Below are 14,004 nucleotides of genomic sequence, written 5' to 3' on the forward strand. Positions count from 1 at the left end.
AGAGTACCAAAGATAACTTCTTTTTTCTTCCCCCTTCCCTCTCCTCCCCCCCCCCACCAAAAAAGGAGATCATTTAAGCCAGAAGACTGTTCCTAGTGCTGATTCTCCTCAATTTTTCCCTGACTTTAGCACTCCATTACCATATACGTGATATCAGCCCTAGGTTTTGTGGATGCTCTACCCTCCAGCAGTGTAAAGCTGGATTTTGGAAAGAAGGAAAGGTCTGAAGCATCTTCACCTGCTCTCTTGGAGCTGGCCTCTGAGCCTAATTTCCAGCACAGAATGGGTTTCCATGTGCAGACAGGTGTGCCTGCAAAGCCACTGCTTTCCCTCATACCTCATTAAAAATGTGCTTTAGAAATGAGCAAGGAGTTCACAAGCTTTTGAGCAAATAAGACGGCAGTGGCACAAGATAGTGCCCACACTCATAGGCTGGCCGCCTGCTGTCTCAGGTACATATTTGCACTTGTTGAGCCTCCTCCCCTCATGCCCCACCCTGGTTACCAGCTCCATACACCTCCTCTGCCCCTGCAGACAGAGGCAGTATGGCTGGGTTGGCAGCCAGGCTGTGCCAAGAGCGAGCGGCTGCTGAGGGGCTGGGTTCCTGCAGAAAGGCCCTCAGCTACTTGGGCCAGGACTACGAGGCACTGAGGCAGAAGTGCCTTCAGGCTGGGACTCTATTCAAGGATGAGGAGTTCCCTGCCTGCCCGTCTGCACTGGGATACCAGGACCTGGGACCTTACTCCTTCAAAACCCAGGGAATAGTCTGGAAGCGGCCTACGGTAAGAGCACTGTGTCATGGCATGCTTGGCTGGGTCTGGGTGATTAGCGTTCACCTGAGCACATCCATGCCAAAAGAGTGATGCTGAATGCCTGCTATTCCTTTATGTTTGGTTCACTTTTGATTCTATCTTGCCTTACCTAAGCTTTTCTTAAAGCAGAGAATCCCATAACTGGCTATTGGGAATTGGATTCCTCCCTTTCTATCCCAGCTCCCCAAAGATTCCCGTTCAGGGTACAGTCCAAGAAGGACACACACTCCCCGTGTGCATCCAAGCAGCACAGGGTATCCAGTGGCACCAACCATTGCCTGTGAGGGTGTTCATCCATGGTCCTTCCACTGGGTACCTCAGGGAACTAAGCTAACACTTCCATAAACCCTCTGCTTTGCTTCCCTCTATCCCTGCAACAGCTGAGAAGCATCTGACTGGAATGGTCATCTCTCAAATATCCACATCCTGCAAATGGCCTTTCATTGAAAACAGTCATTTTCATCAGAAAAAAAAAAAAAAAAAAAAGCCACTGAAATTCTTAAATCAATCACAGCTTCAAAGATTTTTCAATCCTTTCATTTTTCAGTAGTTGATTTCTGTACATGTTTTGCTCCTCCTTTGTTATTTTACCTCTCCCTGGGATATCAAGGGGGTGATGGATCAATGTTTGGACTTCCCAACCTTAATGATTCTAAAATGGGAGAGGAAGGAAAAAAAAGGAGGAAAAGAAGAAGAAAAAACACAAATAACTTACCTTTGTCTGATGCAGGGAAGGCAACAAGAGGGAAAAATTTAAAGCCAATTTGTTTTTAGTCCCTATCTACCCAAAAAAAATAGAAAAGGAATTTTATTGATTCAGTAACTCCAAGTTTCAATTCTTGCAAGCCCAGTGGTCAAACAGTACCTTAATGGGCACTTCTGCAGCAAAAACTGTGAAATCCCCTTGGTTTTATATGTCTCTGGAAAACAGAAAGCACCATCAACTTATGACATGCTCCAAGAAGAGGAAGAGCTAGAAATGCAGTTGTGAGAAATGTGTATGTGGTGCTTGGCAGTGGCTCAGAAAAAGCAGCTGTATAAATGTGTAGCATGTCATGTAATATGTCATATACAGCTGACAGCCAGCAGGTGCTGTGACAGATCACCAGTTTGGAGGGGGAAGAAAACCCACCAAGACAACAACAAAAAGACCCCACAACACAAACTTTTCTATGTGGTAGGCAACCTGCTGCTGCCTCCTGTCCACCAAGACAGCTATGAGGCAGCCAACAGCTGAATAATCACAGAAGCAAGAGGTATCTTGCTGAAATTACACCTACTGCAAAAAGAGATCAACAGTCTGACTCTTCTTCATGCACACATAAAGAAGTCCTGGACTGCCCCTGCCTCCATGGCCCAGTGACACAGGCATGCTCACAGGCAGCTACCAGGAGAGCAGGCATGAATTTGGTCTCCCTAGAAGCTGCCCATGCTGCCCCTGGGGGAATGCTTGGGAGGAAGGGGAAGCTTCTCCTTAATATATCTACATATATTTAATATTCTTTGAAATTTCCCATTGGAACAATTAACAAAAAAAAAAAAAAAAAGAACTTTTCAGACCAGGAAGAGTGATGCACACTTTGAAAACATGTCTTTTCAGGACTTATGTGACAATCCTCAGTTCATAGTTGGAGGAGCTACTCGGACAGATGTTTGCCAAGGAGAGCTGGGTAAGTACAACACTTCTGCATTTTGTTTTTCTTCTTCTTCTTTTTTTTTTTTTTTTCTTTTGTTCCAAAACCAGAAGCTTAAATTAAAATTCCTCATCCCAGTAAGTCTCTTCTAAAAGTCAAGGGACACTGAGAAAATTTTATCCTCTGGCCTGATCATAGAGGATTTTTACTCAGGAGGCTGAGCAAGATCTAGTCCCAGTTTAAAGCAAAATAAAAATATGAAGAAAAAAAAATAATAATGAAAATACCTGGTCCCCGAGTGCAGTGGAATTGCCAGGTCACAGCCTGAGCCAATGGTTGAGCTCCAGGTGACAAAGCATGCCTAACCCAGGGAGCTCAGGTGCAAGAAATGCAGCTGTGTGACCAGAAGAGGTAGAGCCTGGATCCACCCCTCCTCACCCTCATTTAAGGGTTAGCAGCCAAAGAAGCAGTATCTTTGTGGATAGAGATTGCTCTCCTCTTGAGCTGTTGTTGGTTTTTGGAAGAGGTGAGTCAATTTTCCTTCTTTATTACCTGTTATTTCTCTGTAGTGCCTGTATCCCATCTGAAGGGACTATCATCATCTTTTGCCATACACCAAGGTATGGAGCAGGAACTGGTTAGGGACAGGGACTGGGATTGTGACTTGCCATTTCATGCCAAGAGGGATGGTCCTTGAATTAGGAACAAGAAATACATGAAAAAATATTACAAAGCTGATGTGCTCCATTCATGTCATCACAGAATGGCTTGTGTGGGAAGGGACTTCAAAGATCACCTAATTCCAAGCCCCTGCTGCAGGCAGGGTTGTCAGCTTCTATATCAGTCACTAGACCAGGCTGCCCAGGGCCCCATCCAACGTGGCCTTGAACACCTCCCAGGATAGAGCATCTACAACTGCTCTGGGCAGCCTGCGCTAGCACCTCACAACACTCTCAGTGAAAAATCTACCCCAGGCAACTTCCTCCAAGCCCTTCTTGCTGAATATTCATTCTGTTTGTATGGCATTCAGTGTAGAGCTGCAAGAAGTGACTGGACACGGTATGGAAAAACACCACTGAAAAAGGCAGTGGTGCCCAACTCTGTGAATTGGGGCCTGATGCTGATAGGATGTCTCAGACAGCAGTCATTCTCTCCTGGACCCATCATAGTAAAGCCATCCTTTCTACCCATTTTTCTCTAGTGCTTGCCATCATTTAAGCAAAGCTGCTATGCAAATAACTTTTATCCCCTCTCTGGTAGCTAATGCATTGGCCTCTTCCCTGCCCACCTAGCTGATAAGATCCAGCTGCAGAAGGCAGCAGTAGCAGCAGCCTCTCCTGACTGCATATAGAGGCAAAGAGGCTGAAACTCTTGTAATGAGAATTTGATAGATGAGACATGGAAAAATCAGCTTGTCTCCCTTCTGTGCTGCTTACTGCAGCACTCCTGACCTCACTGCTCTTCTATCCCATCCACTTTGCAGATGAGATTCAAACAATTTCTGCAACTTGCTGGTGATAAATAATACCAGCACTGGTCCTGTAAACACAGCACTATTAAAGTGATCACTAAGAAATTCCTTGGTGTATGGGTCTATATTCCAGCTGCTGGAAATAAGATGCCCAATCCTATATGTGCACCAGGATATTTATTTGGTGGATGTCAGAGCAGAGTACAGGGAATCATTTACTGTATTTTAGAAGAATTGTTCAGATAAGTAATAAAAGTGACATTTCTTGTCACTTCCAATTTAGAAAGTTTCTATAATAGCATAAAAAAATCTCCACGACAACCATTCACCTGAAGTAAAACCTTGACAGCTTATAAGCTAGAGGACTGAAGAGTCTGTTCTTAGGCTACCCAGGGAGGTGGTAGAGTCACTGTTTCTGGAAGTGTTCAGTAAATATGTAGACATGGTGTTTAGGGACATGGTTTGATGGGCATGGTTGTGATTGATTGGTCAGCAGTTGGACTACATAATCTTGGAGGTCTTTTCCAACCTTAATGATTCTGATGATTATTTGTCTTAAGCCCATAAACTGGATGCAAATACTCTCAGACTCTTTTTCCATCACCTCCTGAATGACTCTGTGGATTTCCAGCCCTATGTGCTAAATGGATTTTCATTTCACAAGGCAGTACCAAACCCACCAAATAGCGGTGGCAATGGGTCTGGGCCAAAGTGGCTCCTGTGCCTCTGGGGAGGGGGCTGGCTGCTGGAGCCCAAGTGTGTGTCCTAAAATATACCCCCCAAACCTGGACAAAAAAGCCCGATAATCTGATTCTGCTTTTGTTATGAGCTTCTTTTTCACTCCAAAAAGGAGTAAAACCATTTTAAGAGGTCATATTCTCACAAAGGCAGAAAATACAATGAGGGGACAAATATAACCCCCCTTTGTTTCTGAAAGGCTGTTTACAATCACTTCTGTCTGCTGACCCTTTACAAAAATAAACTTCAGAATAGAGGCGTGGGGCTTACCTCAGTCTGAACTTAGTGCTCAGGTATTTGCTTTACATCTCAGAGGCATGCTATGCTTTGTTTTTGGTTTTTTTTTTTTTTTTTTTGGTATTTGATCCAATACCTCAAATATCAAAGTAGTTGTTATTAAAGCTGTCATGTGAAACCCTTCTATTGAAACAGACCCTGATTACATATTTACATAAGCCTTGTATGTGACCTGTTAACAAGTCCTTTAGGGAAATAGAGCCTACTTTTAATAATTTTCTGAGACATGTTCCTTTTCTTTTAAAAATAACACTGCAGGTCTGGGCTTATGTGAACAAAAGGAACAAGAAAACCCAGAGTCAGTCTCACTCCATTAAACATATTTCTTTGACAACAGCATAGGCTAGATGAATATCAGCTTGGGAAGTTTGATGGGAACTTAAAAGACCTGAAATATTTTAAACGTACTTTGAACCATAGCTTTTTGATTGCCTAGTAGCAAATTGAAATGCACTCACAGACTTCATTATTAGAGGTGACTTATGAAGTTTCCTTGCAGCTATGTGAATAAGTTAACCACAGATCTGTTTGCAGAAGGCCTTGAGAAGGAAGTGGCATAAATTTAACTTAACAAAAGCCTCTTCATTTAATATAGTTTTCCAGATCCAGACCAGTTATATTCATGGGGCAGCTCTTGTTCTGAAGTCTTAGAACATATCTGGACTGCCAGCATATGTCCTGTGTAGCCAACATGGCTGCCACCAAGGCACTCCAGCTGAGGATCCCCCACGGGTGCCTTGTATGTGTCATATCTCTCAGGCAGACTGAGAAGGTAACAGGTAGACTGGAGACAAACCTGAAACCTGTCACTGATGAATCAGCAACAAGCCAGAATACATTCATCCCAGAAATGCTCCTGTGCTGCCTCTTAGATCTTGGAAACAGGCACCTGGACTGTTGGCTTAACTTACTCTATCCGTAACTTAATGAAGAGTGCAAATGCTCTGTGTGGATGCTTTGATAGTAGTAAACAGAAACCAAGTGCTGCTCTGCAGCAACCAAAACTAATCAATTAATTTTAATGGCTCCTATGCTTGCAGTGTACTTGGGTAAATGTCAACATGGAGGAGCTGCACAGCTACCAAGCCAGCAAGGATTCAGTGTCCAGTGCAGTGGCTTGGTTGTCTGTAAACCACAAAGCACCTTTGTGGCGCTGAGAACAGAGGCAATGGAGTGCACATGTGAGCAAGAAGAGGTTCTAGTTCAAGTACCCTAATAGTCAAAGTGATGTTTCTAAGCAGGATATTGCATGTGTTTGTGTGTATGTAGTTGTATACATATACACATGCACAGCTAGTTTTCAAATTCAAGTTCTTCACCACAAACTTAAGGTCATAATTGCTCACTTTAAATTAAATAAGACTGGACTTTACAAGAATTATTACAGATGACTTTGGATCCAGGGATCGTGTTGGTTTCTTTTTAGCACATTCAGCTGTAGCAGCAGTAAACAGTGTAATTGGCACTTACCTGAAGCTTTTGTTCACAAAATATGAGACTGAGCAGAAAGCAGTATACGTGCCCACAGGTGATTTAGCCTCATAGGGCTAAATGCTGAGGTGTTTTTTTATTTCTAGAATCTAAAAGGTGCAACTTCAAGTGTATGCTGTGAGCAAAAACGCTTTTTGATACTATCATTTTTCTGACTATAATTGCATTAGAAATAAATTCTAATTACATATTTAATTCATTGGCCAGTTGGCCTCGTTTCTTCTTCCTTCCAAAATTCACTTTTTAGGGAAGGAATGAAATGCTTTCCTCACAATTTGAAAACTGACTTGTAACCTGTAGCTTTATCAGGACAGGTTTTTGTGGTCCTATATCAGCTGCTTTTCTGGGGATGTTGTACTGCCATGCTATGCTGTAGGCACAGCCGCAAACAGAACTATTAAAGCTGCTGTCAGCAAAACTAAGTTGAACTTCAGGGAAAAAAAAAAAAAAGGAACAATTAATGGAACCTTGTACTTAACAACAAAAACACCAGACAACAAAAAACCAAAGAATCCATTGAGAAGGGCTGAGAAACCTTACTAATAAGCAGGAATTCCATTGACGTGTATGAGAAGAAGCAGTTTGTGCAATTTAGGTTTCATCTTGTTTGTCTTTAATATGGACAGCTTCTTCTATCCTCTTTAATTTGTGTTAAAGCCAGCATCACAGGAACCTGAATATAATGCATTGCTTGTGTATAAAACAGTTCCAAACCATCTGTATCTGAACATCCCATACAAACCTTCCTGTTTTACCAAGTTACTGCACAGCAGCTAATTCCCAACTGATTCCCTTCAGGGGACGCAGTTAATAGCTGTTCTGCCACGGTCTTAGCAGAAGGTATTAGGCCCCTGAGTAAAGCTTAGAGATAGGACTTTGCATTGCTCAGGGCAGGTAAAGCAGGTTTTAAGGCTATGTTCCCCACTACAACTCTTCCAATAGAATTCTTCCCAAGCCAGCTTGCCCCTAATGCTCCCCAGGAAGTCAGATTGCATGGTGTGTTTGTGGAAAGCAGAAGTGCCAATGCCTTTCAACCTCTCAGATGCTAGGAAGTTAATTCTTACTGTAAGAAAGCTGTAAAGGATTTCATGCTGCATTTACCATCTCATAGGGATGAGATTCTGAAATTGTTCAGTTCTGAGTCAGAGAAGCAAATAACACATTTAAAGAAACCCCTCTCATTTCAGACTCTTCTGTTTAATTTTACATCAAACCTCCACAGCAAAGCCCACAGCAGTTTCCCTTCCACCAGTTGTAAAGACTGTAACCAGAAAGAAGAAACCCTTCCAGATGTTACATTTTGGGAAAGCAGTAACTTCCTGCTACAGAGCTCCTCTGGTCTCACTGGGGCAGAGGGACACAACAGGGGCACCAGGAATCCTGCTCTGCCACCTATCTGGAAGCAGCCTTCTGTGAAGAAAAAGAAGCTTGGGGAAGTGGGGAAAAAAGAGGTCTGCTGGCCTAACCTTATAAGACTTTTCATCTTTCTTCTTTGATGACCCATTCCTCAGAATCACTATGCTATTTCTACATCTGTAGGGAAAAGTAGAAATTAAAACTGCATAAAGCACACAGCTGTATATCAATAAAAGCTTCAGACAAGTGGGTACAAAGCAGGTTGGAATATTCTTAATTTCATTTTTTTTTTTTGTCCCTACATCTGTTTCCTTGGGACAGGAGGTTCTTCAATCCTTTCAACCCCTCCCCAACCCTGCACTCTCCCAGTTTTATTTATTTTATATGTGGGTATCTAAGGCTGGGAGGAGCCTTCCAAGCCAGTGAATTGAGTCCTCTCCTGCTGAAAGCAAAATAATTTTTGAGGTAATTGGGTTGAAAATGAATGTCAAAAGTGTTTTGATCATAGTCATTTTAGATGCTGATGCTATTGGACTTTTCTATAATGCACAGCAGTCACATTTTACAAATTCTACTTCATGACACTTTTATTCTGATTCAGCCTTACTCTTTTTTCTTTTTTTTTTCCCTCCCAAAGTAGCATTTATCCTTTCTCACAGCTCCTCTTCAAACTTTGCTTGTATAGGAGGAGTAGCACAAGTTTTTTTAACCTCTTCTGATAGGAATGCAGGTGGCTGGAACAAGCAAGTAACCCCCATGGTTTTCCCCTTTTATTCTCAATACCCTGATCAGACAGTTACTACTCACTTCCACCTTAAATGTTATTTCCTGAGCATGGCAGCCAGGATGGCACAGGGCAGTGCTGGGGAAGGCTGTGGAGCCTTTACCAACTAATGCTACATTTCCCATTGGAAATGCCTGCTCCACACACGTTGATTGGATCAGGGTTTTGCACCTCTATCAAACTGGCCAGCTCAGGTGGCTACAGGTCATTACAGGAAGGAACTTCACAGGTTTTTCTCAAGCCTCTGTCTGATTGGGAGCAGCTGCTTCTGGTTCAGCTCATAGGAGGCACCTGGGTACTTCCCAGCATTGGGCAAGTTCTAGAATATCATGTTTAGAGTTACAGTAATTGTGGTACTGAAATAAAGAGCTCAAGTCAATATAAAGAGTTAACTATCACTTTAAGATATTAATTCGTGATACAGATTAAACTTTTTTTGGTTTCTCCATTAGTTTACTTTCAATAAAGTAAGAGTTATTATGCCAGTTCATTCTGCAGTATATGCATTTATGCAAAAAAAAACCCCAAAAACCAAAAAAACTCTGTCTTGGCACAGATAACCTGCGGGGAATCAGGGCAGTTTTAGCGTCCTCGGAGAAATTTTGTTTTCCAAGCTTTGAGCAGATCTCAGAAATTAAACTGAACCCACAAAAGTGCTTCCTGCTCTTTGTGATAAAAGTATGCACTAAGAAATCCATGGGTCTCTGAGTTTCCCAGCAGCAAGTGAAGGCTTTCACCTACCCAACACAACAAGCAAGCTACTCAGCAAACAGCTGTAAGATACCCAGCCTCCAGTAAGGGCCCATGCCCCTCCTTTCCAGGATAAGCAGTGAGCCAAAGTATGGGCTCGTGTGCTTCCAAAGATCTCACTGCACTTCTGTTTCCATCTGAGTCATAAGTAGAGCTGAAGTAATAATCCTAAGAGCTGGTTCAAGTCCAGACATTCAAAGAAAGGGCTAAAATATATATATATACACATAAGCCTCTGCTTCTCCCAGGTGCATTGGCTTGGGGCTAGTTGAGGTAGCACAGGTCATTAACTCTGTGCTACTCAGCCAGGCTTTGCAACCCACAAACCCAAATTTCCTTTTTCTTGGCTCTGCTCTTGGTCTCCTGGAGGTATTAAAAATCTCAGCTAAAACAGCCTGCTTTCAGAGCTTCATTAAAAAATCAAAACAGCAAAGCTCAAGTTAGGCCACTAAAATTACCACTGCAATCAGCTTCGCAGGGGCCCTGCAATACCTATGTGGTCTGGGTGAGTGGAAAATGAGCAAAAGAGAAACAATATAACACAACAAGAATGAATTGCTGAACCGACATTGAATCCAGCAGGATCTTACAGAGCACTTAATGCTGGTGCTCTGATCTATGTGGGAGCGTGATATATTGGTGTAGGAATCAGCTCAACAAGACACTATTTATTAATAAACTTTTCCACTGTGGATGACGTGTGTTTGCAGGTGACTGCTGGCTCCTGGCTGCCATTGCATCTCTGACTTTGAATCCAGATGTTCTGCACCGCGTTGTTCCCGAGGCTCAGAGTTTCCAGGAGGACTATGCTGGGATCTTTCATTTTCAGGTAACTGTCTGATCAGGGTATTGAGAATAAAAGAGGAAAATCATAGTATTAGCTTTTTTTTTTTTCCCCCACAAGCTGAGTATTAATAATTACAACATGTAAATGACACTGATGGAGGGGAGAAAAGCAGAACAGAGCTTACAGCCGTTTCTCGCAAACAAGTTTCTTCTACATACAGCAGCTAGAGGCAGTTTACTTGTGTTCCCAAGCTAACAAAAGTTCTTTCTCACAGAGTAGTTGCCTGTTCAGGCCATGATCTGTATTTTTCCCCGCATGCTCCTGCTCAGCTCAGCAGAGAGGATGTCATCTAAATTATTCTCTTTTCTTTCTCTCCATGACTGCAACAAATTCTAGAGTAAACGCTTTAAGTGCCCAGGCAAAAATGATTATCAACAGTGTTTCATACATTTCCCAGTATTTTCAGAAAAGATTGGCATTACCAAGTTCTTCCTCTTTTGGGTGATTTCTCCGTGCAGCATTTTTACAGTGGCATGATTTTTTTTTCAATGGATAGTAGACAAGAGAAGTGGACTTTCAAGTTTTCTGTATACTCACTAGCTTTCTGGTCCCTCCATCATGTAAGCCATGTGCAAGAAGCTGCTGCTAACGTTACCTATCAGCAACTCTTTGCCAGTATTAAGGAGCCTACTCAGCATTTCACAGGACTGGGAAGAATTTGCCTCAGTGACACAGCAGAAGAAGATAGAAGTGTAGAGCCACAGTGTGCACACCAGCCCTGACCATCTCTTCCTCTCTTCTTCTCATTAGTTCTGGCAGTACGGAGAGTGGGTGGACGTGGTGGTAGACGACCGGCTACCCACCAAGAATGGGGAGCTGCTCTTCGTGCATTCAGAGGAAGGCAATGAATTCTGGAGTGCACTGCTGGAGAAAGCCTACGCCAAGTATGTGGTTAGATGGGAGGCAGTGCTCCTGGCTGTGCAGAAGGGTTGGGATTAGATATGTCACTCGAAGGCATCATCTGTTCCACCATTTTTTTTTACAAGTCCAGACAGGACATTGCCAAGCTTCTGTTTCAAGGGGCCCCAGGTCGCAATGATGATCAGATGTACAAACAGATATTACAGTATAAGCCCTTACTTCTGCAGCACACATGCTTTCCTTTCAGTATTTAAAGGGCTGCTACAGGAAAGAAGGGGACAGATTCCAGAGTTTGTGGTGATAAGACAAGGGGAAATGGTTTTGAACTTAAAGAGAGAAAATTTAGTTTGGCTATAAGGAAAAAATCTTTCAGAATGAGGGTAGTAAGGCACTGGCACATGTTGCCCTGAGAGGTGGTTGGTGCCCTGTTCCTGGAGACGCTCAAGGTCAGGCTGAATGGGGCTCTGAGGAACCTGATCTGCTGTAGATGTCCCTGTTTGTTGCGGGGGAATTGGACAAGATGACATTTAAGGGTCCTTTCCAACTCTAAAGCTTCTATGATTCTATCCTTGCAAGTGGAGATGCCTCACACAGCTCTTTCTCCTGCAGGCTGAATGGTTCTTATGAAGCTCTAGCTGGAGGGTCCACTATAGAGGGGTTTGAGGATTTTACTGGAGGCATCTCTGAATCCTATGACCTGCGGAGGGCTCCAGCAAATCTATACCAAATCGTCCAAAAGGCCCTGAGGGCTGGCTCTCTGCTCGGCTGTTCCATTGATGTAAGAGGCTGCCATTGCTTTACTTTCCTCGCTCCTCCAGGCTTTTGTCAATATCATACTTGGATTCAGCTAGGCATATGTGTGAAGGTCTGGATTAAAAGCAAATTACAGTCAGTGTGAGACTTCTATTGATTTCAGTTGTAAAAATGTTGGACAAGGCTTTAAATAACCAGCTTTTTACAAGAGAACCTGTTAAAGTGCTCAGAGCCATAAGTTTGGGACAGGTCTTCCTGAATCCCATTCTCATTCTCTCAGTATCTTTCCTCATTCAAATGATGTGTAATGTCAGCTCCAGACGCTGAACTGTTACACACAAACCATTTGAGGTACTTTGTTGTAGACTGTACTCTGATTTTGACTTTATTTTCAATTTAAAAAATAATTGACATCTATCATACAAGATCTCCTATGTTACTGACGAGTCTGTATATGTTTTGGAAACTCCATATCTTTCACATCCTGTTTTATAATCTCATTTCAAATCCTAATTCAACCAAGGCAGGTTAGAGCTGAGTTGACATGAGCACATCTCTGCAGGTGACTGGGTCTGTTATCTGAGCTAGAAATAGGCTCTAGATTTAAATTTCAGGGTACATCCTTGAGTCTCTGCTATGCTAGGACTGTGTATTTGAGGCATGAAGTTCTGGAGGTGAACTCTTGCCACAGTTCTCACCTCTATTTAGTTTACTTTGCATGGGGAATATTGATATTCAGTGTGCATTATCACCTTGGATGTCTTCTCCCTTATTAATCTGCTCATGAAAGATGTGTCCATACACAATATGTAGCCCTAAGTCGCTATATTTTTCTTGCCTCAGATAACTTGTGCAGCTGAAACAGAAGCAATCACGAGTCTGAAGCTGGTGAAGGGACATGCTTATTCTGTCACTGGGGCCGAAGAGGTAAGCCAGCCTCTCTGCAGCTCGTCCAGCTTAGCTGAAGTGTTTATAGCTGCCATTACGCAGAACAACTTGCAACACTGCGGTGCCTTCAGATTTCTGATGTCTTTCTGTGATTGACCAAATAAAAATGTTGCACATTCTTGGGCCACATGTTATGGAAGTGTGTGCTTTGCCGATCAGCTCAAATGGGAAAGGACTCAAAGACTCTTTAGTGAACAGCTCCACCAGACTCATCTGCCGAACTTGCCCTAGATATTCACACTTCTCTGAAACCGGAATCGTTACAGAGATGTCTGTGCTAAATAATCTCTTTCCAACCTTGCTGTGTTGTGCAGTGTCTTTTGAGGATGAAGATATTCTGCTGTTCTATAGCTGATGTTTTTCCTTGCAGGTTGCTTTCATTATATGAAATGGTGAGTGTTGCAGCTAATGGCTCACTTGGTGGCACAGGATAATGTAAAAATAAGAGTGGAAGACATCTGGGTGTCTCTTAACTATTGGAAATTGTAATGGACTGCATCACTCAAGTACAAATCATGTTTTATCTTTGCTGAAAAGCAATTGCTCCATGATGACTGGAGTAATGGAAGTGCTGAAGTTCTGTTTGTTGTCGATCTTTTAGGTCTATTACCAAGGACAGCCAGAGAAACTTGTGAGGCTTAGAAATCCCTGGGGTGAAGTAGAATGGACTGGAGCGTGGAGTGATAAGTAAGTTTTTATATACCCTTGCCTTTCCCTCTTCTATGTATTTTGGTATCCTTCAAAAATTAAATTGAGATTATGTAGTTTAATCAAATCACAAAGCACACTTAGGAAAGATGGTAAATCCGTTGGAATAAAACACTATTAATTTGTTAGCAAGGCTAGATATTGATCTGTTCTGCCCGGTGGACATTCTTCCCTGCCTCAGGCGGAGCTTTCTAATAAGAGAGAACAGGCCATGTTTTAACTGTGGGTTGTATAAAGCTTTGCAACGCATGCAAGCTTTATTCATGTCATTTCTCAAGATGACTTTTCTTAGAAGATCCCATTGTTGTTACCAAGACCTTAGCAGCACAGGCAAACCAATTTAATTGCTGGAAAACACAACAAGGCTACCCTGCTGTGCCCCTAAGTCAGCTTTGAGGTTTTGGAGTTCTAAATCTGACCAGTACTTGATTTACACTGGAGAATTCTGAAAAAAAGGAGATGATGATGACTCAACTAAGGACCAGAAGCTTGAATAGCTATCAGAAGCTGTCAGGGCTTGGAATCTCACAGGAATGGGAGAGACAACATATCAC

The 14,004-nt window shown here is 42.6% G+C and overlaps 1 protein-coding gene across 8 annotated transcripts in view; it reads left to right on the forward strand.

Annotated features, from left to right (window-relative positions):
* The first annotated feature begins 464 nt into the window (after positions 1-464).
* Positions 465-14,004, forward strand: part of LOC100548023 (calpain-8) — a 37,857-nt gene continuing 24,317 nt past the window's right edge. For 4 of the 8 annotated variants that reach the window (XM_085219166.1, XM_003203833.5, XM_085219167.1 and 1 more), the window contains exons 1-7: positions 467-782; positions 2,413-2,482; positions 10,044-10,162; positions 10,931-11,064; positions 11,651-11,819; positions 12,638-12,721; positions 13,344-13,429. In XM_085219166.1, the coding sequence (XP_085075292.1) occupies positions 546-782; positions 2,413-2,482; positions 10,044-10,162; positions 10,931-11,064; positions 11,651-11,819; positions 12,638-12,721; positions 13,344-13,429 (899 nt within the window). In that variant the 5' untranslated portion in view covers positions 467-545. Of the gene's footprint in view, positions 783-2,412; positions 2,483-10,043; positions 10,163-10,930; positions 11,065-11,650; positions 11,820-12,637; positions 12,722-13,343; positions 13,430-14,004 lie in introns of all 8 variants that reach the window. The other 4 variants (XM_085219165.1, XM_085219160.1, XM_085219164.1 and 1 more) reach the window with 2 other exon arrangements.

Source organism: Meleagris gallopavo, chromosome 2, assembly GCF_905368555.1.
Source record: "Meleagris gallopavo chromosome 2, MGAL_WU_HG_1.1, whole genome shotgun sequence".
Classification (NCBI taxonomy): domain Eukaryota; kingdom Metazoa; phylum Chordata; class Aves; order Galliformes; family Phasianidae; genus Meleagris; species Meleagris gallopavo.